This window comes from Euleptes europaea, chromosome 4 (genome assembly GCF_029931775.1).
Source record: "Euleptes europaea isolate rEulEur1 chromosome 4, rEulEur1.hap1, whole genome shotgun sequence".
Lineage (NCBI taxonomy): Eukaryota > Metazoa > Chordata > Lepidosauria > Squamata > Sphaerodactylidae > Euleptes > Euleptes europaea.
This window is the reverse complement of record NC_079315.1, coordinates 33,116,927-33,140,538: the sequence shown is the minus strand read 5'-3', so window position 1 is coordinate 33,140,538 and position 23,612 is coordinate 33,116,927. Positions and strand designations below refer to the sequence as shown.

Here is a 23,612-nt window from a genome sequence, read left to right as displayed (position 1 = left end):
GCTGATAGTTGAGGGTAGCAACAGTTTTTCATCAGAGCTGGGCTCCCTACCCCTTTGTGCTGCTATCTAAACTGGGGGCTCTGACTGTTTCCCCAGGCACACCTTGGATCTATGCTCTAGAGATGAGCACCAATTGATCACTTGATCAATAATAGGAAACTGGTTTTTAAAACTTTTAAGTTGATTTATTTATATATTTGTGGTTTTATTGTATTAGATTACCGTATATACTCGCGTATAAGCCGAGTTTTTCAGCCCCAAAAAAGGGCTGAAAAAGCCGAACTCGGCTTATACGCGGGTCAATACGGTAGGGTAGGGGGGAGGAGGGAGGAGGGAACTTACTGCCGCCGCCGCCGGGCCCACGGCGCTTCCTGCTGCCAAGACCGGCCTGGGGCGGCCTTCGCAGCTGCAGGGAGGCTGCCCCGGCCCTCGCGCGGCAGCGCCGCCGCTTCTCGCAGCCGAGGGCGGCCTGGGGCGGCTGCAGGGAGGCTGCCCCGGCCCTCGCCCGGCCGTGCCACTGCTTTTCGCGGCCTGGGGCAGCTGCAGGGAGGCTGCCCCGGCCCTCGCCCGGCCGCGCCACGGCTTCTCGCGGCCTGGGGCGGCTGCAGGGAGGCTGCCCCGGCCCTCGCCCGGCCGCGCCGCCGCTTCTCGCGGCCGAGAGCGGCCTGGGGCGGCCTTCTGCAGCTGCAGGGAGGCTGCCCCGGCCCTCGCCCGGTCGGGCCGCCGCCGCCGCCAGGCCCGCGCCGCTTGCTGCCGGCGGGTGCCTAATTTTCCCCCATTTTTTGGGAGAAATTAGGCACCTCGGCTTATACGCGGGTCGGCTTATACACGGGTATATACGGTATATGGTACTTGATTATCTTAGCCTCAGCTGGGATAGAGGGCAGGATACAAATAGAAACAAACCAACAAATAAATAGTGGAGTACAATGGTAACAGTAGTTCCCTGTGCAAGCACCGGGTCATTCCTGATCCATGGGGTAACGTCACATCCCGACGTTTACTAGGCAGACTTTGTTTACGGGATGGTTTGCCAGTGCCTTCCCCAGTCATCTTCCCTTTACCCCCAGCAAGCTGGGTACTCATTTTACCAACCTCGGAAGGATGGAAGGCTGAGTCAACCTTGAGCCGGCTACCTGAAACCAAGTTCCGTTGGGATCGAATTCAGGTCATGAGCAGAGCTTGGACTGCAGTATTGCAGCTTACCACTCTGTGCCACGGGGCTCCGTGACAACAGGGTGGTCTAATCTAACTTCCACATACAATGTAACTGCCGTATGTAAAGGTTATGTACTTCAGAATGCCACTTGCTTGGGGTTCATAGTGGAGGCATCTGTGACTTTTCTGTGATGTTTGTCGGTTTCTCAAAAGCATCTGGTTGAGCACTATAGACAATGAAATGTTGGAATAGATGGGTGACAAGGTCATAGTTCACCCAGGGTGCCAAATATACCTTGGGCCAGCCCTGGATGGATCAACATACGAAATAAATGTGTACTTGTCGGCCACCATACCAAAAGGGTTGGGAACCACTGTGCTAGACAAATTACCACCCACAGTGCCCTAGCGCCACCAATGCTCAAATTACTGGTGAGGGGGGAGAAATGAGGGGGAAAGAACGCCAATCAATGTTGCAATGTCATCATAGAGTTTCAGGGACTTCCTAAAGTGTTGTGATATTGTGACATTGATCAACACTTCCCCTCCCCATGCCCTGCCTCCAAATGTTCCTGAGAGTTGATGGCAGAGGCCTAGCAACCCTATCAAAGGGAGAGTTTAAAATGGCTAGAAAAGCATTTTTAATTTAAAAAGTTTTAAATGATGTCTTCTTTGTTGTTTGGTGCCTTGCTTTGTTTTCATGTGTCACCATTTTTACCTTTGTTATTGCTGGAGGCTCAAAACCTGGGAGTAGCCCAGGACTGGACCTCTGAATCAGATTGACTGCATGTCTGAAAAACTAACTGGTAAAGTAGCTCTCAAAAACAGAGCAGCAGGGAAGACATTGTATTGATCCATGGTAGCAATCTCTCTGATCCTGCATTGCTTCTTAAAATTTTATTAGATGGCATCAATGCTAATGGAATTTGTAAAATGTAATTTAACCTAATAATTATGCTGTTTCTCTTTTTTTTCTGATCAGTTGTTCCTGTGCCTATAAATGCTCCCAAGTTGGTAGGGAGAGGGCACAATTTTCTCATCATTGATGTGAATGCTGATTCACATACTGGGGATGGACCAATTGTGTTAACCAAGATTCTCTACAAGCCTGCCAAGTACCATTATTCCTGGAAGTCAATGGAAGGTAAGGCTCAGGCCAATAATTGTTTATTTATCCCAGGAGATATCCTACTTTAAGATCTAGGACACATCTGAGCTACAGTGAGTTCCACGTTCCATGCAGGGGTTCACAACTAGAGAATTCTCAGCCCCTCACCAACCTTTACTTCTCAGGATTCTTTGGAGGAAGCCATGACAATTAATGAGGTATAAAAAACTGATACACATTTGTAATGTGAATTTGCCTACAAAGTATGCTTAGTCTAATTCTTAGGAGCCCTGTGGCGCAGTGGTAAGTTGCAGTACTGCAGTCAAAAGCTCTGCTCACGACCTGAGTTCGATCCCAACAGAAGTTGGTTTCAGGTAGCTGGCTCAAGATTGACTCAGCCTTCCATCCTTCCGAGGTTGGTAAAATGAGTACCCAGCTTGCTGGGGGTAAAGGGAAGATGACTGGGGAAGGCACTGGCAAACCACCCCATAAACAAAGTCTGCCTAGTAAATGTCAGGATGTGATGTCACCCCATGGGTCAGGAATGACCCGGTGCTTGCACAGGGGACCTTTACCTTTACCTTTAATCCTTAGTAGTCAGATTGATGGTAGATATCACACCAGTACTTTATTGGTTCTTACAAGAGTAGCAATGTTTACATTGGGGGGGGGGGCAGAAGCAAGGATGGCAGATTCATAAAACAACTTAATTTAGATTTTTATAACCTCAAACTTTCTCTCAGTTCTACTAAAGCGTATTTAAAGATTTAGGTGATCCTAATCTTTAAAATTATGATAACGCCAGTCTCATTAATGCTTGTGTGCTTTGGCAGCATCCATTCTCTGATCTATAGTTAGGACACAAAACCGATCTAATGTGGTTTGAAAGAGAGATTGTTGCTTGTGATGTGTACACACTTCCCTGTTTCACCTTTGGTAAATGCAGATGTTTGCCATAAACCAGCAAAACTAGTAAGACCAGAGGTGATAATGAGATAAAAGAAATTAAGCCACATTTAACTCTTTTAAAAGCGATGGCCACCGAATAGGAACCTACAATCTTTATTCACTTAGTGGTATCCCAGTACAACTCAGAAATCATATCTGAGTTATCTAGAGCTTTCCTTCTTTAGTAATTTCCAGTGTGTTGTTGTTGTTTTCTGTCTTCTCAAACTCAGTAGCTGAAAAGACCATAAAACTAGACAATCTGGATCCAAAAACAGAATATCAGTTCTGTGTCCAGCTGACTCGCAGAGGAGATGCAGGAGAAGGACATCCTGGTCCACAGGCCAGTTTCACTACAGCCACTGTTGGTACGCAGTTCTTTGAGCTTTTTCTATAAAAGGAATATTCACACCACTCTTGTATTTCAAGCTTCATTGTGCAGAGGCACAGCTGTTTACAGGGAAATAATGTATTTCTCCAAAAGTGATGAACATATATTTGTGCTACCTCTTTATTGATCTAATTGATGTAGCTAGCTATCTATTGTAATAGCAAAGTCCAATAGAATAGTACATTGTATATATATTCTCAGTTTCATTACACTGAAAGTGGGTCTTGCTATATACAGTGGCAGATGGTGAGGCAATTCACTAATTACAACTGCTGTGGTCAAGAAGGCAGGGAGATTGTCACAATTGGCTTGGGTCCAGCAGAGCTTTTCCAAGGATGGAAGGATTTTTGTCCACAGAGTATGACTTCCTTGCCTCACCCCCCCTTGTACAGCCCAGAATGCCCCCTAAAATGCTGCTACTGGAAGACAGGGGACACTTACATTTGTAAGTGCTCCAAGACCATTATGGTTTCTTCTCTCATCTCTCTAAGGTCTCCCTCCACCAAGAGGTCTCACTCTTGTTCCTCAAAGCACAACAGCCCTGCAATTGTCATGGCAGCCATTCATTCAGCCCTTTGAAGATGATGTTCATGTTGAAGTAGAAATGAAGAGTGTGAATGACAGGAATGGGGATAGCACCACTAGCTTTAGTCTGCCAGGAAATGAGTCTACGCTGATTATTGAGCATTTGGAGCCCAGACACCAGTATATGTGTCGAATCCGTGTGAACAGCAAATCCCAAGGAGAATGGAGTTACTACCTGTATGCATGGACCCTCAGTGACCGTAAGTGAATGGAATACATTCGTTTGTTTGCTTACTTCATTTATGCCCCACTTTTCTCCCCAAATAGGGACCCAGAGTGGTTTACCATATTGTCCCCTTCTCCATTTTATCTTCATAACACCTTTGAGTTAGGTTGGGTTGACTGCCCCAAGTTAGTTGAGTTAGTGTGTGACTGCCCCAACTAGCAAGCTTCTAGGGGAGAAGGGGGATTTAAACCTGGGTCTCCCAGATCCTAGACCAACTGGAAAATGATGTAATCACAAGAAAAGAGATATCAGCATAACCTACTGCGCTGAACTGGTGGGCTAGCCTTAATTAGCACTTTCTCCTCCCCCCTCGAAATCATAAAAACTAGCACCCATCCATATTGTATTACCTCAGCTGATCCCACATTGAGGATTTCCCATTTCAGCCACCAGACTCTTGCACTTTCCCCCACATTTCCACATGACTGAAACAGGAAGTGATGTGCCAGAACTTTCTCCCCCCACCCCATGCTGAAAGATAACTTTCCAAGACCCTAGAGAGCTGCTGCTAGTCAGAGTAGACAGTCCTAACCTTGAAAAATTAAGGGTCTGACAGCGTCATGTGTTCATGTAATATCTCAATTAGACTACTGATAGAAAATAGCTGAAAGCAAGTTCAATCAATTATATACTATCAATCAGTGGGGCTGGAGCCAAAAAACAACTTGTGAAAAGAAGTTAGCTGCTGAGGCAGCTTTGCAATGACTTGCACAAGAGTTCACACAGTGGTATAATAGGTAGCTTCAAGAGCAATCTCATGCTTTCTGCTTATGCTCAACATCATGCGAGCTCTTGTACAAGTGGCAGAGCCACCTTTGATTTGGTTTCACTTTTGTAACTCTGTAGCTCAATAGATAAAGCAGCTGTCACTGCGCAAATTATGACATGTAGATATGCCTTCCACCTTTGTCCTGTTCTGCTAACAGTGAAACTTTCCTCTAGTGTGAGGAGCCTTCCGTTGGTAGAGTAGGCTCTTCCACCAGTGTAAGCTCTAGCGCTGCGGCAAACCCATAAACAGATTCCAGCAGACGGCAAGTCCACGAAAGCAGTTTTATTGGTTAGAATCGACAGGTTTCAGAAGCCATATTCAAAAGGACACTAGTAAGGGGCAAAGGCAAGGTGCAGAGCATATATGGAAAAGCAACAGGAGATAACTGGTAACCTAGGCAACCCCCCTCCCAGAGGCAGGAAGGAGCACTTGGCAATTCCCACAGTATGGGAATTTATGAAGACTAAACACAGGGCACAGACTGGCCTTGGACAGAACAGCACAACAGCACCTGGGAGCAGCACAATCGCACTACCGCATACCATCCTCATGGCTTGCTCCTGACAACCAGCTTGAGAGGCTCACATCTGAAGAGAGCCCCACTGTTAGCAGAACCAACTCAAAGGATCCAATCAACTCCAAAAGGATTCATATCCTTGTGTTAACATCCGTCCAACAAAATCAAATCACACTATCTCACAGAAATAACCCTATCAATACCAAGTAATTGAATCAATAGCAAAATGCATAAGGTATGATAGCGCTTAAGCTGATTAGGATTTCACTCTGTGAAAACCATATCCAGTGAGGTTCGGGCCCTGCAGGACCTGAAGCAATTCCATAGGGCCTGTAAAACTGAGTTGTTCCACTAGGCATATAGCTGAAGACAGCAACAGTTTCCATAGGGCTGGCCTCTCCTCTCCCCATCCTGCCCACCTCTGTTTGTGCTTTCCACTATGGTTGCTGTTGGTGGTATTGTTTATTTTGTTGTATTGTTTATTGCCGCTATGATCGAAGGTGCCAGTTTTATCTTATTATTGTTGATTTTATTGTAACACTAAGATTGTTTTAATTGTTTTAAATGGCTGTAAGATGCTCTGAGCCTGACCTAGTCAGGAAAATCAACCTAAAAATCCAAATAAATACACAAATAAAAGAAAGAATAGAGACTAATGTGAAGTTTCATGCATTCTGCTTGTTTCCTAGGAATTCCACCGTCCCCTGATAATATCAGGATTGAAAACATCACAGACTCCTCTTCTATAATCTCTTGGTCCACAGCTGAAGGACATTCCATCTCCTCTATCATGCTCAGCTATAAAATTTATGGCAAGGCTGAGTACAACCATATTGATGTAACAATAAGAAACACCACCATTACTCAGTACCAGCTCAAGGGTCTTGAGCCAAACACTGAATATTTGGTTCAGATAAGTGCCTACAACAATGTGGGACAGAGCAACCCAAACCTTTCTTATGAACTGAAAACCTTACCAGAAACTAAAGGTTAGTGTAGAGCTGAGAGCTGACTTCTGCACTAGATTATATAGGCAAAGCGAATGAAACCGTGAGTGTGTTTGTGTGTGTATTCAGTACAAAGTATATCAAAAGTTCTGCACACAATATGCAATGCAAATCAAACAACTTTTTCATCTATTTTCATGATTTTATTCTAATTAAAATGCTTGAATTTTTGCAGGCTTCAGGATATTTTGTCAAGGATTAAGGGAGGCAGGGGAAAGATGTCGCAGACAAGATTGGTGTAGAGAACAGGGGTAAGGGGCACTGGAGCAAGTAGAAACCCCCCTGCCAGTTAACTCTTTAATTTAGGAGTCTTCAACAGATGCTGCTTACACCTTTAAAAATCTTTATCTGACTCTACCTGGGATGGACATTTTTGTTTTGTTGTTTTTGTTGCCTAAATACAAGCTGCAGTCTTCCAGCAGTTACAACGTATCTTATATTTTATTTATTTATTTATTAAATTTCTAACCCACTCTCCCCAGCCAAGGCCAGGCTCAGGGTGGGTAACAATAAAATTCCAACACATTATACATCTCATTAAAAATTTTAAAACCATAAAGTACAACAAATTTACAAACATTAAAGCCATAGATGGTGCACACTTTCGACAGCACCTGCTATGTCCAACAGGAATACAAGCCAATCCCCCCAACACAGCCGTATTTAGTACCACAAAGGAGGGGGGGAAAGGTAGGGAGGCCAGCATTGATAACACCTGTGGCTGTCCTCAATTATAGGCCTGGTGGGAAAGCTCTGCTTTACAGGCCCTGCAGAACTCTTTAAGGTCCCGCAGGGCACTGATGTTATTAGGTAGAGCATTCCACCAAGCCGGAGTCAGGGCTGAAAAAGCCCTGGCTTTCATCCAGGACAGCCACACACTCTTAGGGCTGGGGACCACCAACAGATTATTGTCCTTAGATCTTAATGTCCTTTGGGAGGTGTACCGGGAGAGGTGGTCCCAAAGATATGAGGGTCCCAGACCGTGTAAGGCTTTAAAGGTCAAAACCAGCACCTTAAACCTGATCCGGTACTCCAGCTGGAGCCAGTGCAGCTGGCAGAGCACTGGCTGTATATGTTCTTGGGGCAAGGTCCCAGTGAGGAGCCTCACCACTGCATTCTGTACCAGCTGGAGCCTCCAGATCAGTCTCAAGGGCAGCCCTATGTAGAGTGAGTTACAGTAATCCAGCCTAGAGGTAAGCGTCGCATGGATAATCATGGCTAGATCTGGATGGGAGAGGTAAGGTACTAGATCTGGATGGGAGAGGTAAGGCACCAGCTGCCAGGCCCAGTGAAGATGGAAAAATGCCGTCTTGACCGCGGCTGTGATCTGAGCCTCCATAGACAAGGAGGCATCAAGGATCACACTCAAACTCTTGACAGCAGGTGCAGATGTTAATTGCATGCTGTCAAGAGCTGGCACCCCATCCCCAAGTCACCCCAACCAAGAAACAGTACCACCATCTTTGCTGGATTCAGCTTCAGGCGGCTTTTCCTCAACCACTCAGTCATGGCGTCCAAGCACCTGGTCAGTGTGTTCAGGCGGAGTCAGGATGGCCATTCATCAATGGATAAAGCTGGGTGTCATCAGTTTATGATATTCTGTATTGGACGGTATATAGACAGATGCCAAGCTATATGGGATTCTGAAGAAGAATGTGAAGTACTCAGTACAGTACTGAAGTCAGATTGAGCATGGAATCATGATTCATGAATACTTGGGCCAGAGCAAAGATAAGAAACTGCTTGGTTGGGCAACCCTATGCATTATTTCCAGATACCTTCATGTACAAATGGTCATTATTTGATTATCTGAAAATTAGATGTCCAACTGAAATCAGTGGAATGTACTTTGGAGCACCTGGCATTCTCTGGATTTTGCCTTAGAGCCAGAAAATTCCAGAACTGGGCTCTAAAATGCATTGACTGTGTAGATTATTTCTAGTGTTGCAGTTAGTGCTAAAAACTGTTAATCCCATTATCCTAGAATACTCTGGTATCAGGAATATAACTTCTCAAGAATAAATCTACATTACTAGTCGATTCCTGGTTTTAAATTAGTTTTGCTTACCCCAAGAAACTCAAGGCAACGTAGTTTTCTATTTTTGTATTTGAAGCCTTGGTTTTCATTCTGAATTCTTGAGTGGCTGATGGGCATTCATGTGCATTGCTTAAGTTGCCCAAGGATGGTGACTGGCAAATAATTGTGCAAATGAAAAATGTTATGTTTTCAAATACATGAAAGTTTTGGGCTGCATCGACATGGTTTTGCAAAAACACAGCCGTACTACAGCAGAAAGCAGGGTGGGAGAATGTTATCCACACACATCAATTACAGAGGAATTTCTTTTTAAAAATAATAATTGATTAAGAATAATCCATCTGCTCTTACAGTTCCACATGAGTCAAAAGGAGGGAAGATGTTGCTGATCGCAATTCTTGGCTCAGCAGGGATGACTTGCCTAACAATACTGCTGGCCTTTTTCATCATGCTGCAGCTGAAGCGAGCAAACTTCCAGCGACGAATGGCCCAGGCCTTCCAAAACGTTGTGGTAAGTTGATGGCTAATCATCAAGAATATCTGGCATTGAAGTAAAAACAAGGTGTCCCAATTCCAATACAACTTGATAAGCACTTCCTGTTTCAAAGAGAGCACAGCTCTTTGGATGGTGACTAGAGTTCACCTCGTAGAAATGGAAGAGCATCTCCCCCATCTGTGTTATGGGCCTAGATGCAACCTAGCATGTCCCCATTCTGCCGTGAAGCTCAGGGGCTTACCTTTGGGCCAGTCACTCTCTTTCAGCCTCACCTCCCTCATAGGGAGAGCCATGGGTGCTACTACCCTGAGCTCCTTAGATGGAGAGCAGGGTAAAAATGCTTAGATTGTGAGGGCAGAGCCCAGCAAGGGGAACTGAACTTTCCTATTTCCCCTTGCCTACTGTATAGGGTTGCCAGGTCCCTCTTCACCACCAGCGGGAGGTTTTGGGGGTGGAGCCTGAAGAGGACAGGGTTTGGGGAGGGACTTCAATGCCATAGAGTCCAATTGCCAAAGTGGCCATTTTCTCCAGGTGAACTGATCTATGTCGGCTGGAGATCAGTTTTAATAGCAGGGGATCTCCAGCTATTACCTGGAGGTTGGCAACCCTGCTGCTGTACCCTTTGACATTTTCTTCTTGGGGCCAGGGGATCCCCAGAGTCAGTGCTGCTTACAATGTATGTGTGTGGGGGAGGTCCGCAATGGGAGAAGGCAATTGCTGAAAATCACTTTCTCTTCTTTGCCAGCACCAAGCCATTGCCTTTGCACCCAGATGTTGACTTTCAGATGGGAACAGGAAGTGAGGCAGTTTGTTACTATGGGGTTTTGAGTGGTACAAGGCTTTTAAAAAAAATCTTATCCATTTTAGTGCCTAATTGACTCCTCTTGCTGTCCCCTTTCCTAACAAACAGTCCAGTGGGAATATGAGTTATTTCTAAGATGCTGCGATAAAGGAAGGACAGAAGCATACAGGCCTAATATGATATAGTTAAGAGATTTTGAATATAATATAATCAGTACACTGACAACTAGGGCTGTCAAAAAAAAAAAATTCGGTACAGTTCGGATTCGGCCGAATTTGGCCCTTGTGGGTTCGGTACGTGCCGAAGTCCGAACTCCCCCACTTCGGATCCGTTCAATTCGGCGGGAATTCAAAGTTCGGGAAAAAAATTCGGCCGAATAAAGCCATTAAAAACACAACCGCGCCTTTCCGCGGCTCTGGGGGGGGCATTTTTGGGCTTAGAGGTCCCAAACTTTCAGCAGAGCTTCAAAGGACGTATATTGAAAGACTCCCCAAGTTTTGTAAAGATTGGGTCGGGGGGGGCTGAGATATGGGCCCTGAAAGGGGTCCCCCCCACCCTTAATGTGGATCTCTCCGCAGAGCTTGCCGCCCACGCACAAAGCTCCCGGCCCGACAAACAGCTGATGAGAGCAAGGGCGGGGCAGGTGCTAAGAACTTTGCAAAGCAACACAACTGCAGAGCAACCCCTTTGCAAATATGCAAAGGGCGGGGCAGGTGTGAAGAATTTTGCAAAACAATACAACTGCAAAGCAACACAAGCACGCAATGCAAAACCTTTGCAACAGTGCATAGCAACACCTGACACCTGGGAGTTTGCATACCATGGAAAGGGACAGAGGCAGCTAGCTATGCATAATGAGCAGGAGGGGGTGGAATGTCTCCTTTTGCATTGGACTTGGGACCAGGCAGATGCATTCTTTAAGTCACCATTTGAAAACCAGTTTTGAGCAAGCATCAATAACCTAACTGATCTTATGAATGAGGAAAAACCTGAAGAATAAAAATGAAGCCCCCCCTCAAACCAGGGAGAGAGAGACTGGAGGGGGAACACACACCCCAGGCAGAACCGGCAAAAGCCCCCTTTGGCTTCCCCCCCCCACCCACAGAAACTGCTCCCTCCCCACACACACACACAGACTCTGCTTTCCCCCCCCACACACACACAGAAAAGAAAAAATATAGATTAAAGCCCCCAAAGGGGTCTTACTGTGGCTGTCTTCTGTTCCAGCAGGAGGGGCTGGGAGGCTGGGTAATCCAATATGATTCCATTTGTATCCAATATAAGATCCATATGTATGCATCTCTCGAGGGTGATCCATTCATCCCAATAGGGGAAAGGGGAAAGCCCATATCTCAGGGGGCCCTGACCCAATGTTTACAAAACTTGGGTGGTCTCTTAAAAAGCCTTGACTGAAGCTCCGCCGAAAGTCTGGGATCGGCACACCCAAAAATGCGCCCCCTGCAGCCATGGAAAGAGAAAAGGGGGGGAGCCAATATTTCAGCCCCCACTGAACCCATCTTTACAAAACTTGGGTGGTCTCTTAAGAGGGATTCTCTGAAGCTATGACAAAAGTTTGGGGGCTGAACCCCCAAAAAAGCGCCCCCTGCAGCCACGAAAATGGAAAAGGGGAGAGAGGAAAAAGGGGTGGAGCCCATATCTCGGGGGCCCCTGACCCAATGTTTACAAAACTTGGGGGGTATCTTAAGAAGCCTAGTCTGATGCTCCGCTGAAAGTTTGGGGTCGGCACACCCAAAAATGCGCCCTCTGCAGCCATGGAAAGAAAAAAGGGGGGGAGCCCATATCTCGGAACCCCCTGACCCAATGTTTACAAAACTTGGGTGGTCTCTTAAAAAAACCTGTCTGAATATCCCCTGAAAGTTTGGGGTCGGTACGCCAAAAAATGCGCCCCCTGCAGCCACAGAAAGGAGCGAATGTGCACAAGCACCCCCTCACACACACATGAGGATTTCCCTCTCTCTCTCTCTTTCCCCGGCCGGCCGCACATCAGCTGATTCCTCCAGCACTCAATCCTGACTGATTGGCCAGAAGAAGACCCAGCTTGGCCACCGATTGGCCGGGGGAGGAGAATGCTGCTTACTGACGGCCGAATTGGCCGAATTTATTCGCCGAACTCCCGAACTCGCTGAATTCGGCCCCCCCGGTTGCCCGCCAGTTTTGAGTTCGGATCCGTCCGAACTAAAAACCGCCGAATCAAGGGAAATTCGGCTGATTTTCAGTTCGGGCCGAACCGAATTGACAGCCCTACTGACAACATTTGTCATTTCACTCACACATTCTGGATGTTAACAGAGTGTCTGGCCTGGGTCTGACAAACCAAATGAAGCTGAATATAGACAGCATAGAAATAATGGCCCAGGCTATGTGACTTTATTGTTAGCACATTTTATCCCCCCAAGGATAACCAAGGAGCTCAGGGTAGTGTTCATTGGTCTCCATTTTACCCTCACAACAACCTTGGGAGGTAGGTTAGGGTGGAAGGCAGTGCCTGGTCCAAGGTCATCCACTGAGCTTTATGGCAAAGTGGAGATTTGAGATGATGTCTCCCAGATCCTAGTCTGAGACTACACAAATTTCTATCTCATTCTTGGCTTTATCTTTTTATTACAGACGACACCATTTGGTTTTACCTTCTGTACACATTTGTTGTAGCTTCTCTACGTTCTGTTCAATTCTCTATTTATATCTCCGCTTTCTCTCCAATGGTATTCAAAGTGGTTTACATTGTTCTCCTCTCCTCCATTTTATCCTCACAGCGACCCTGTGCGGTAGGTTAGACTGAGATTGTGTGACTGGCCCAAGGTCACCCAGCAGGCTTTCATGGCAGAGTGGGAATTTGAGCCTGGGTCTCCCAAATTCTAGTCTGACACTCTAACCACTATACCACACTGGCTCCCCTCACAATCTATTGAACAATGCTTGTTTAACTTTTCCCCAGCGAGATGAGCCAGCAGTACAGTTCAATTCAGGAACTCTCACCCTAAGCCGGAAAGCCAAAAACTGCTCAGGACCAACTATCTATCCAGTTCTAGAGTGGAATGATATCAAATTTCAAGATGTGATTGGAGAAGGCAATTTTGGCCAAGTTCTCAAAGCACGAATCAAGAAGGATGGTTTGAGAATGGACGCAGCCATCAAAAGGATGAAGGGTGAGTGGACCAGCAGAAGGGTATGGAGCCTCCAATTAGTAGAAACTAGGAGCAGTCTATACAGTTGTTAATGCATGATCTTGCAAAAGGGTCCTACATTGTTCGATGTGCCTGTAAGCAACTAACTTACATGTTATGTGAAACGGCACAATTGAAATTGACACTCTTGGTGTGCTGTGGCCATTGGTAGGGGAAAAAGACGGGGGCACCTTATCTTTTCCTCTCTTTTTTCTGTTTCAGGGCTAACAATAGCTGGGTGGTGGAAGTTCAAGTTCTTTATCATTACAGTCTACGACCAGTATATAAACAAAGGAAACATTAATTGCTGGGTGGTGGTAGTTTTGATTAGTGAATTCACATAGTGGGGATAAGGTTAATCACCTCTGTGACCCAGCTGCAGCCCAAACTATGGACAGATCTGTTCATGGATCATCCAGTGCGACCATTAGTCATCATCAGAGCAGCCCTGTTCTTGGCAAGGCTGTTTTTGTGATATGTGAAAATGGCAGATTAATGGGCAAGTCACCCTTACTTGTAGCAAATGTTGACTGGTGAGGATTCCCTGTATGCTTGGGAATACTTCCCTTTGCCCAAGTTCTTGGCACAATGGTTACCAAAATAACCATCTCTTCCCAGAGGATCAAGAATCAGATACAAAGATGTTTTTATCCATTCTTCTGCTAAATACAAAGACCCATGATCAAAACGAATAAAATCTTATAAACATCTTAAAGGCAGAAGAGGAAAATTGATTGCATGTGTATCTTGCTAGACAGTTCAGATGCTGATGTGGGGAGGCAAATCACATTAGATATTGAAGATTACAACTGAATAAGAAAGACATCAGTAAATCTTTCTTTCGCGGGAAAAATGGAATCAGCTGGTCAAACCTCTGTTGCCTGGGATTCCTCCTTTGAAAGGTGAAACCACAAGCCTGATCTGAATTGTTGTCCAATTATTGTTGTTCATGGGCTGGATCCACGATCCATGGGGTCTGTCCTACTAACTGTGGAGCCTTTCTCCAGAGCAAGGAGCCTTTTTCTGGTGGGTGTTCTAATGGTGTTCTAATGTTCTAATGGTGGAAGGATCACTTGTTAAAGGAAGAGTGCTTTTGGATGCAACCCCATACATTTCTTACACAAATTTGTCTCCTGTACCTGTTGGATTTCTAGATTTTCCCATTTTCTGCTGCTGTTCCTGCAATGTGTTAAATGACAGGAATGCCTGTTCAGTACAGTAATGCTAAATTCTTGCCATACTGTGAGATGTTTAGCAAGTAAGTCCCATTCAGTTCAATGGGATATGCTCCCCGGTAAGGGACAAACTGCAAATTGTGTATACAAGTGTTCAAGAAAACATCCTGGGGGACAGGATCCCCTCCCCCCCCCCCCGTGCCACAGTCCTAAGCAGGAATGGGCCCCCACAGTGCTTTTAAATGGAGTTCCCACTGGAAACTCGCAGCTGCAATATGGATGCGAGTCCCTGTAGCAAACTCACGTTTGTTGTAACATGTAGTTTGACCTCAAATGTGCTTAGATTGCAGCCTTAGTTTATTCTATAAATATGAGGTAATTGCATTTAAGAGCAATAAATACATAAAGATGGTTTTTATACCAGAATATGCCTCCAAGGATGATCACCGAGATTTTGCTGGAGAATTGGAAGTACTTTGTAAACTTGGACATCATCCTAACATAATAAACCTTTTGGGAGCATGTGAACATCGAGGTATGTTTTTCTTCCATGCAAGGTTTTAAAAGGTATTTGGGGGGAGTTGGAAAATAAGATCAGTTGAGTTTGGTGCACAGATAACCCTACTGTATGCAAAACAAAACAAAACAAAAATTAGATGAGAGTACATGTTGTTTGCCTTCTGGTGTGTATCCTGTATCCAAAGTTTTTAATAAGAAAGCCCGAATGAAAGCAGGGGCTGCAAATGCCTTCTACCAACTCATCCTGGTGAAACGTCTGCATTTGCAACCTTTGCTATCTAATGACAATCAAGCAATCTTCTTGCGACTGTATTAATGCAATGTTTTTTGCCTGGGGATAGTGCTTGAAAACTCTTTGGAAGCTTCAGCTTGTGCCAAATGTAGTGGCTGCCCTAATAGGCATGGGCCACTGGGAGCGTATTATATTAGTGCTCCAACATTGGCTCCAGCTCCCTATACAGCACAATTCAAGGTGCTGGCTAAAACCCATCAAGCTCTAAACAGTTTGGGCCTAACATACTGTAGAGACTACCTCTTCCCATATGACCCCCCATGATCGCTGAGATGTACCAAATGATACCACATATCAGGTTCAGATAGCAAAGCTAAGACGTCCTCAGTGGTTGCCTTCTAAGTATGGAGCTTCCTCCTGCGATAGAGTTGGCAAGCAGAGCATCTTTCAGAAGTGTTGTAAGCAGTGGTGTCTTGTGAGATAGGGCAGATGGTAGTGGCCACTGCAACTGAAGGGGGAAGGACCCAATGCCCTTAACCAGAAGGCCTTGCAAGATGCAGGTGCATAGCTGGTAAAGACCAACAGTGTCCAGCATGGGTTAATGACCCCACTACCAAGCAACATCTGCTCCTAAGAACTTTGTGCCTCCTTCTCCTTTGGTCACCACTGGTTGTATGACCAACCTGCTTGGGGCTCAAAGTTAAGTTGAGAATGGGTATGGATGGAGACATTCACACACTACATGCATGGTCTTGGGGCAGCACACATCGGGCTTCCAGGGAAGAAAGAGCCAAAAATGTGCATAGCAGTCTGGCATTCTCAAAGCACAGGGGAGGAGCTGACCCTCTTTTTGCTAAAGAGTGGTAGATTATGTCTGCTCTGGGGCATATGAATCCTCCCAGCAGCCCTGCTCATAGGAGTCCTTCGTTTGGCACATGTGTTGTGAGCCCATTCTCTTTGTTTTGTAATAGGGTATCTCTATCTTGCTATTGAATACGCTCCCCATGGAAACTTGCTGGACTTCTTGCGGAAGAGTCGGGTCCTAGAGACTGACCCAGCCTTTGCCATTGCTAACAGTACAGCTTCCACACTGTCCTCCCAGCAGCTTCTTCACTTTGCAGCTGATGTGGCCAGAGGGATGGACTACCTGAGCCAAAAACAGGTCCGCAATTTTTATTTATTGTTGAAAACCAAAAATGATATCTATGGATGCCATGATACCAAACATTATGTGAGGTACATTTGAAGTTTAAGTGTGCCGGGTGTGACCAGTGCTCCACCCTCACAGTTGTTTCCAGGGGAGGAGGAGGAAGAAGAGGAAGAAGAGGAGAAGTTGGTTTTTATATGCCCATGTTCTCTACCTTTTTAAGGAGAATCAAAACCGGCTTACAACCTCCTTCCCTTCCTCTTCCCACAACAGACACCTTGTGAGGTAGGTGGGTCTGAGAGAGCTCGAAGAGAACTGTAACTAGCCTAAGGTCACCCAGCTGGCTTCATGTGTAGGAGTGGGGAAACCAACCTGGTTACAAAGAAAGAATAAAGTGCCCCTGAATGTGTCCAATGTCCCTCACCAGTACCAACTATTAAAGAGGGCCCAGACTTATCTGGGATGAGAGGGGCGGTTTTCCCAGGTGACAGTAGTTTTTTCTTCCAAGCAGACTTGACCCACATCATACTGAGCAGGGTTGCCAGAGGTCAGTCCAGAGATCTCCCCTGTATCTTTGTAATTGCTACTGAATCTGAAGGGCAGTGGTAGTTCCTTCCAATTTATTGTCCCTCTTCCCTGCCCAACCATTATCTAGCTGCTGCACTGAGGAAGATGCCTGGGTGGGGCACAGATAAAAGACTTAGGGGGAAGGGGCGACAGTCAGGAGAAGCTGCCACTGCCTCATGCTCTGCTTCAGAAGCAGGCTTAAAAGCACAGGAGGTTGGAACCTAGTAATTAAACTGCTGAATGAAACTTGTACAAAAGTCATTTATCTGGTATTCATTTAGTACATTTTTATCACACCCTTCCTCCAAGTTGCTCGGGGACGTGTACATGTTCTCCCTTCCCCTCCATTTTATTCTCTCAATGACCCTGTGAGCCAGGTTGGGTTGAGATAGAGTGACAGCAGTGGCCCAAAGTCACCCAGCAAGGCAGACTGGGGATCTGAATCTGGGTCTCCTCCATCCTAGTCCAACACCCTAAGCACTACATGGTAATGGTAGATACTTCTTGGCTGAACTTTTAAAATCTAGCATCCCAGACCACAATGCATCTTGTTTATCCATGGAATGGGAAGCCAAAGGGTTCTTGGGATATTAATATAGTTATATTTAGTTGTTATTACAGTTGTGTTCCACTTTTCTTGTCTTCAAGTGCTTCACATTGTTCAACTTATATAAAATGTTCCTTTTGAATAGTTTCTGCAATAGCAGACAGTATTAAATATAAGATACAACCTAAGATCCAGAACTTAATTTCTTTTTTCTTTAGTTTATTCACCGGGATCTGGCAGCAAGAAATATCTTGGTTGGAGAAAACTATGTTGCAAAAATTGCAGATTTTGGATTGTCTAGAGGCCAAGAGGTTTATGTTAAGAAAACTATGGTAAGAGCCAAAAGAAATTTTCTTATACAGAGGAATCTGTTACAATATTGTGTTATCTGTAAAAAATGGAAAAAACTTTTTAGAAAAAGCAGAACATAAATCTAGTCTTAGTTCAAACATCAGTGGGACAAAGGCACACTTACTCGTAAGTAAATTCTCTTGAAACTCATGAGCTTTTCTTCAACTTAGGATGTAGGATGAGGTATAAGCCAGTTCAAGTGGGAAGTATCATGTTTAGTGATGTATAGGTTTTACCTGTTGGGAGTTACAGTAACTTCCTTTTTCAGGTAACACTTTATGTGATATGTTTTGTATTTCCATGGATCTCAATGGAGCTTAATCAGCTGTCCGGAAGCAACTTCAAAACTCACAATGGTGATCAGTTCTTGTAGGTTATCTGGGTTGTGTGACCGTGGTCTTGGTATTTTCTTTCCTGACGTTTTACCAGCAGCTGTGGCAGGCATCTTCAGAGGAGTAACACTGAAGGACAGTGTCTCTCAGTGTCAAGTGTGTAGAAAGAGTAATATATATAGTCAGAAGGGGGTTGAGTTTGAGCTGAGTCATTGTCCTGTAAAAGTATCAAAGGTAATGTGCTAATCATTGTCCTGTAAGTATCAAGATAATGTGCTAATTCGGGTGTGGTATGTTAATGTGGAGCCATTGTATCATGAAGTGATCTGTTAACACGTGAAATCCAAAGCTAATCTGCATGGCTATTGTGGACTGTAGTCTTTGTTAGTCTGGAGTTTTTCAGGACAGGAAGCCAAGCCTTATTCATTCTTAAACTCTCTTCTTTTCTGTTAAAGTTGTGCTGATGTTTATGAATTTCAATGGCTTCTCTGTGCAATCTGACAAAATAGTTGGTAGAATTGTCCAGTATTTCAGTGTCTTGGAATAAGACCCTGTGTCCTACACACTTGACACTGAGAGACACTGTCCTTCAGTGTTACTCCTCTGAAGATACCTGCCACAGCTGCTGGCGAAATGTCAGGAAAGAAAATACCAAGACCACGGTCACACAACTCGGATAACCTACAAGAACTGATGAACTCTGACCGTGAAAGCCTTTCACAGTGGTGATGTTGAGACAAATAGGAAAGCATATATTCAGTGCCATTTGTTGTATTCTACTAACAGTGATGGGCACACTAGGATCTGTTGAGCAAGCAGGGTGGAGAGGTCCTCATTCATTGCATTTTAAGGGAGAAGCTGTAGCTCAGAGGAAGAGCATTTGCTTAGCACGTGAATGAATCCCCAACATCTCCGGCCAAATGAGCCAGATAGGAAATGACAGGATAGACCTCTACCTGAGTTCTTGGAGACCTGCTGCCAAACCAGTAGACAGGGTGGACCTTGATAGTCCATCTCAGCATAAGGCAACATCAGGTGTTCCACTTTGTTCATTAGTGTAGAGAAAACAATCCACTTATACAGAGGAATGCACACAAGGGGAGGAGTGGCTCTGGGCTGAGGAGTTTTGTGCCTACATCACAGCTCATGTTATCAGCAGGCGCTGAGCTGAGGGAAGGAGTGCCTGGGGCGGGGGGGGGAGGGGTGTGCCACATGTGCATGCTGGAGCCAGGCGCTGGGGCGAAGACAAACACACCAAGTGGGGTGTGTGCAGAAACAAAAAGAAGAGAGCAGCAGCTGGGTGGGCAGCACACACACCAGCTGGGCCATGGGTGGGCAGCTGCGCCCGTGCCATGGCAACACTCCTTCTGCCCATGCCTGTGCTCCCCATGCCTGTGCTCCCCCCTCCTTGTGCAATGGGCAAGTGCCCCTGCCAGACCTCCACAAGATCCGGCCCTGGTTACCAGCATAGCTTGCTGAGATGCTGTAACATAATTAGAATTTTTGTCTTTTTTAGGGAAGGCTTCCAGTGAGATGGATGGCAATTGAGTCCCTAAACTACAGTGTGTATACTACAAACAGTGATGTGTAAGCGATCTTAAGAGTTTTCTCCTGTCTTTTTACAATAGTCTTGTCAGAGCAGCATTACATACAGGTGCTTTGGGACTTTGACCATTCACAGTGAGATAAACAAACAGAAGAAAAACCGAAACACTACATGGGGGGGAAAGAGCACAGAGGTGAAAAAAACAAAAATCCGTTAAGGATGGCACAAAGTAATAGGAAGAATTTCATCTGAAAGAATCACTTTAGCGACACAGTATTGTGTGATTTTTTTTTTAGTTTTGTGTATCTGAAGAGTTTGATTAGCATTATTAGATATCTATTTGAGAAATAAGGAAATAAACAAAATACAATTTTCACACAGATATTTAAGTACAGAGTTCAATGTATAAGCATTATCCAATCTCTTGCAACATTTTTTTTTTAAATGTATTTGGACTTTTTATTTGGACAATAGAAGTCTCAGTCTTCCTTGTGAGGGGTTAGGCTGTGAGGGGTTAGTCATTGTGAGGGGTTAGGCTGCAGAGATTCCTTATTAGAGAAGGACTCTGTTTCTTTGAGGAATAATTCAGATACAAAGGTATAAATGAAAAGATTCTTTTATTTTTTATCAATGATGGTTTAATATTTATTGTTTTGTATGTCATAATCTTTTGTATCATGGAAAAATTATTTTTCACTAACATCAAGAGTGCCGTAGCAGGTTTGGATTTGATGTCAGAAATAAGTATAATTTTAGATGTCTGTCTGAGCATACAACATTAGTGTATCATAATACACAGGTTAGTCCTTCTCAATAGAATTATTGTTATTTCTTATCCCATTTTCAGGTGGTCCTATGGTATGCTGTTATGGGAAATAGTTAGCTTAGGTAAGTATCAATTTTAAAAGTGATTATTTCATGAAGAACCTATAGTCCAGAGTCCTGTTTCCAACATTGGCTAGTTGGATGCTCTAGAGAAGCCCAGGGGCAGGACATAAAGGCTGCAGCCCTACTGCACTGCTTCTTCCCCAGCAATCAGAGTTCAGAGACATTCTGCTCGTGAAGCTGGAGGAGCTCTGGATTTAACTGTAGTGGACAACAGCAGTTCAGAACTAGTCCAGAGCACCTTAAAAACTAATAAAATTTATTCTAACATGAGCTTTCATGAGTCAGAGCTCATTTCATCAGATGCTTTGGACTACATACACATTAGTTCAATGCTTTTCTATTCAACCTAATAGATATAAGCTGTAATGCATTTAACGAAGTGAGTTCTGACTCACAAAAGCTTATGCTGGCATACATTTTGTTGGTGTTTAAGGTACTGCTGGTTTCCCATTTAATTTTGCTGCTGCAGACTAACACAGATACCCATTACATGTGATCAGTAAATGGAAGCTAGGTTTTCTGCAAATGCACTGCTGGACAGCTTTTTCAAGCAGCACTCTTCCTTTTTAGACTAAAACAGACCTTCACAAATTGTGACCCACCAGCCACGTACTCCAGCCTGCCCAGAGCTTGACAGCATTGCCATTTTTTGCATCCTAAAAAAGAAGGCAATAATAGGAAGTTTGTTAAGCTCCTGGAGTTTGGCAAACATGTCTGGTGGCCTGTGCTAGGGTTGGTGGGTTTGAGGTGCAACTTTCCCTAGGGCAATTATCTGATTTTTTTCAACTGTTAATACATCGTCGAAGGCTTTCACGGTCAGAGTTCATTGGTTCTTGTAGGTTATCCGGGCTGTGTAACCGTGGTCTTGGAATTTTCTTTCCTGACGTTTCGCCAGCAACTGTGGCAGGCATCTTCAGAGTAGTAACACTGAAGGACAGTGTCTCTCAGTGTCAAGTGTGACACTTGACACTGAGAGACACTGTCCTTCAGTGTTACTACTCTGAAGATGCCTGCCACAGTTGCTGGCGAAACGTCAGGAAAGAAAATTCCAAGACCACGGTTACACAGCCCGGATAACCTACAAGAACCAATGTTAATACATCATTTGTGCTTTTAGAAGGCAGTTGATCACACTGTCATTTATAGCAGTGCAAAACAAAAAACCTTAAGCATCACTAAATCCTCTGCTCTAGGTGGAACACCATACTGTGGGATGACTTGTGCGGAACTCTATGAGAAATTGCCACAAGGATACCGACTGGAGAAACCTCTCAACTGTGACGATGAGGTGTAAGTAATTTATCTTTCAAATGCTTCTTCTTTACCCTTTCTTTGGATGATGGCATTTTAGAAATACCCCAGTCACATCAAAGGAGTTGAGGAAAAGGGAATATTACTTCAGGTTATCGAGAAGGTGGACAACAAGACTACAATATACTTCAACAAATTTTGTCTGGAGAATTGGAAACCAGCAAAGAAGTTATATTCTAGAATTATCTTATGAGAATTTTCAGAGCAGCAGCAGCAGTTTCTTATATAAGTCTCATAAAAGATATTGCAACAGGATGATTTTTGAGGTCTTTGGGAAAGGCTGGGCTTTTAATGCTCAGAGTCTCATAGATCACTCAAGCCTATGGAATAATCACAGGTTTAAATTTTGAGCTGTTACTAAATAAGTATGCTACTTCACAAATATGCTATAATGTCTGATAGTAAATCTTCCTTCTCCTTCAGTTATGACCTGATGAGACAATGCTGGAGAGAGAAGCCTTATGAGAGGCCTTCGTTTGCTCAAATACTCGTGTCATTGAACAGGATGTTGGAAGAAAGGAAGGTACAGATGACAATAAAAACATTCTCATTGGTTTGGATGCAACAGGAAATCTCTGGTGATAGAAGGGATTTTTGTTAACAGAGTGGGATTTCCCATCCTTCCCCATCCTCTGGCCTTGGGGCAGTGCAACCTTCCCCCCAAGAGTGGCATGTTGGGAGATCTGCAGCAAGAGGGGGAGTGGCAAAAGCCGTCCCCTCCTTCCTTTAACAGATGTTTTCGATAGGATCCAATCCATTGTACCATAGGCAGCTTCTTCTATATCACATGCACAGCAAACAGATGGTCTACACATTACCTGGGTAGCTTGGCTTGTGCAGATAGTTTGCATTAGTGTCATTTCTCAGGAGTGCTTATTCTGACGGGTTATCCAAATGCTATTGCATATCTCACTGGTGGGTCATGTCCTGATCTAGGATGTTTCAAGGTAAAGGATAAGAGGTGGTCTGGATTTCTGTGCAACAATGAGAACTGATATTGGCTTATGAATGTGAAATGAAACATGTTGTGTTTATTCTTGTCTTCTTCCAGACATATGTGAACACTACCCTATATGAGAAATTCACCTATGCAGGCATTGATTGTTCCGCTGAAGAAGCTGCTTAGGATGGAAGAGCTTCATTTATTTATCAGTTTAAGCACCCAAAGACCTTGATCTTCTGGGACATAAACATGCAGTGATGTATAAATGGCATACTGGGCTCTCTGTACAGGACCTTTTAACTACACATCAGTATCTTACAGTGAGTTTTGTCTCAGTATCCTGTAGGATTATGTACATAAGTGTGTGTGCGTGTTTGAGATAGAAAGAGAGAAAGAGTGCATATATACACTCACACACTCAGATAGACGTATATATGCTTTTTGGAGTGAGAAAAAGGGTTGAAATAAATACGTTGTGCTGCATTTCATAGACAATTATGTATTGATTTCCTTTCTAAATAGTGGATCCAGTGCAATTCCATGAGCCTGGTACAGGGAAAGACTGGAGATGGTAACTGAGGGAGAATATTGAAGTAATAGACAAACACAAATAGCATACCAACATCATGCTCATAAGGGACTCCGAAATCTGCTGCTTGATTGGGGAGCAAAAGAAAAATAAGTATTGAATATATTTAAAATTTCCCTCAAATTTTTGTTTTTCTGGGGGGGAAATGATGGAAAAGCAATTTTTTGCCATGTCATCAACATTTCTGGAAATTTTAGGTCTGTATGTACCTCCATTTTTAATCAAGAAAAAGCCCATA

At 44.4% G+C, this 23,612-nt stretch overlaps 1 protein-coding gene across 2 annotated transcripts in view; it reads left to right on the top strand.

Moving 5' to 3' along the window:
- TEK (TEK receptor tyrosine kinase) overlaps positions 1–23,153 on the top strand; it is a 78,031-nt gene extending 54,878 nt beyond the window's left edge. The window contains exons 10-23 of one of the 2 annotated variants that reach the window (XM_056848634.1): positions 2,141–2,302; positions 3,448–3,579; positions 4,094–4,387; positions 6,389–6,688; positions 9,098–9,255; positions 12,999–13,209; positions 14,827–14,937; positions 16,125–16,315; positions 17,633–17,746; positions 19,614–19,684; positions 20,491–20,531; positions 21,725–21,821; positions 22,266–22,365; positions 22,894–23,153. In XM_056848634.1, the coding sequence (XP_056704612.1) occupies positions 2,141–2,302; positions 3,448–3,579; positions 4,094–4,387; positions 6,389–6,688; positions 9,098–9,255; positions 12,999–13,209; positions 14,827–14,937; positions 16,125–16,315; positions 17,633–17,746; positions 19,614–19,684; positions 20,491–20,531; positions 21,725–21,821; positions 22,266–22,365; positions 22,894–22,968 (2,057 nt within the window). In that variant the 3' untranslated portion in view covers positions 22,969–23,153. Of the gene's footprint in view, positions 1–2,140; positions 2,303–3,444; positions 3,580–4,093; positions 4,388–6,388; positions 6,689–9,097; positions 9,256–12,998; positions 13,210–14,826; positions 14,938–16,124; positions 16,316–17,632; positions 17,747–19,613; positions 19,685–20,490; positions 20,532–21,724; positions 21,822–22,265; positions 22,366–22,893 lie in introns of both variants that reach the window. The other variant, XM_056848633.1, reaches the window with a different exon arrangement.
- Positions 23,154–23,612: the final 459 nt, after the last annotated feature.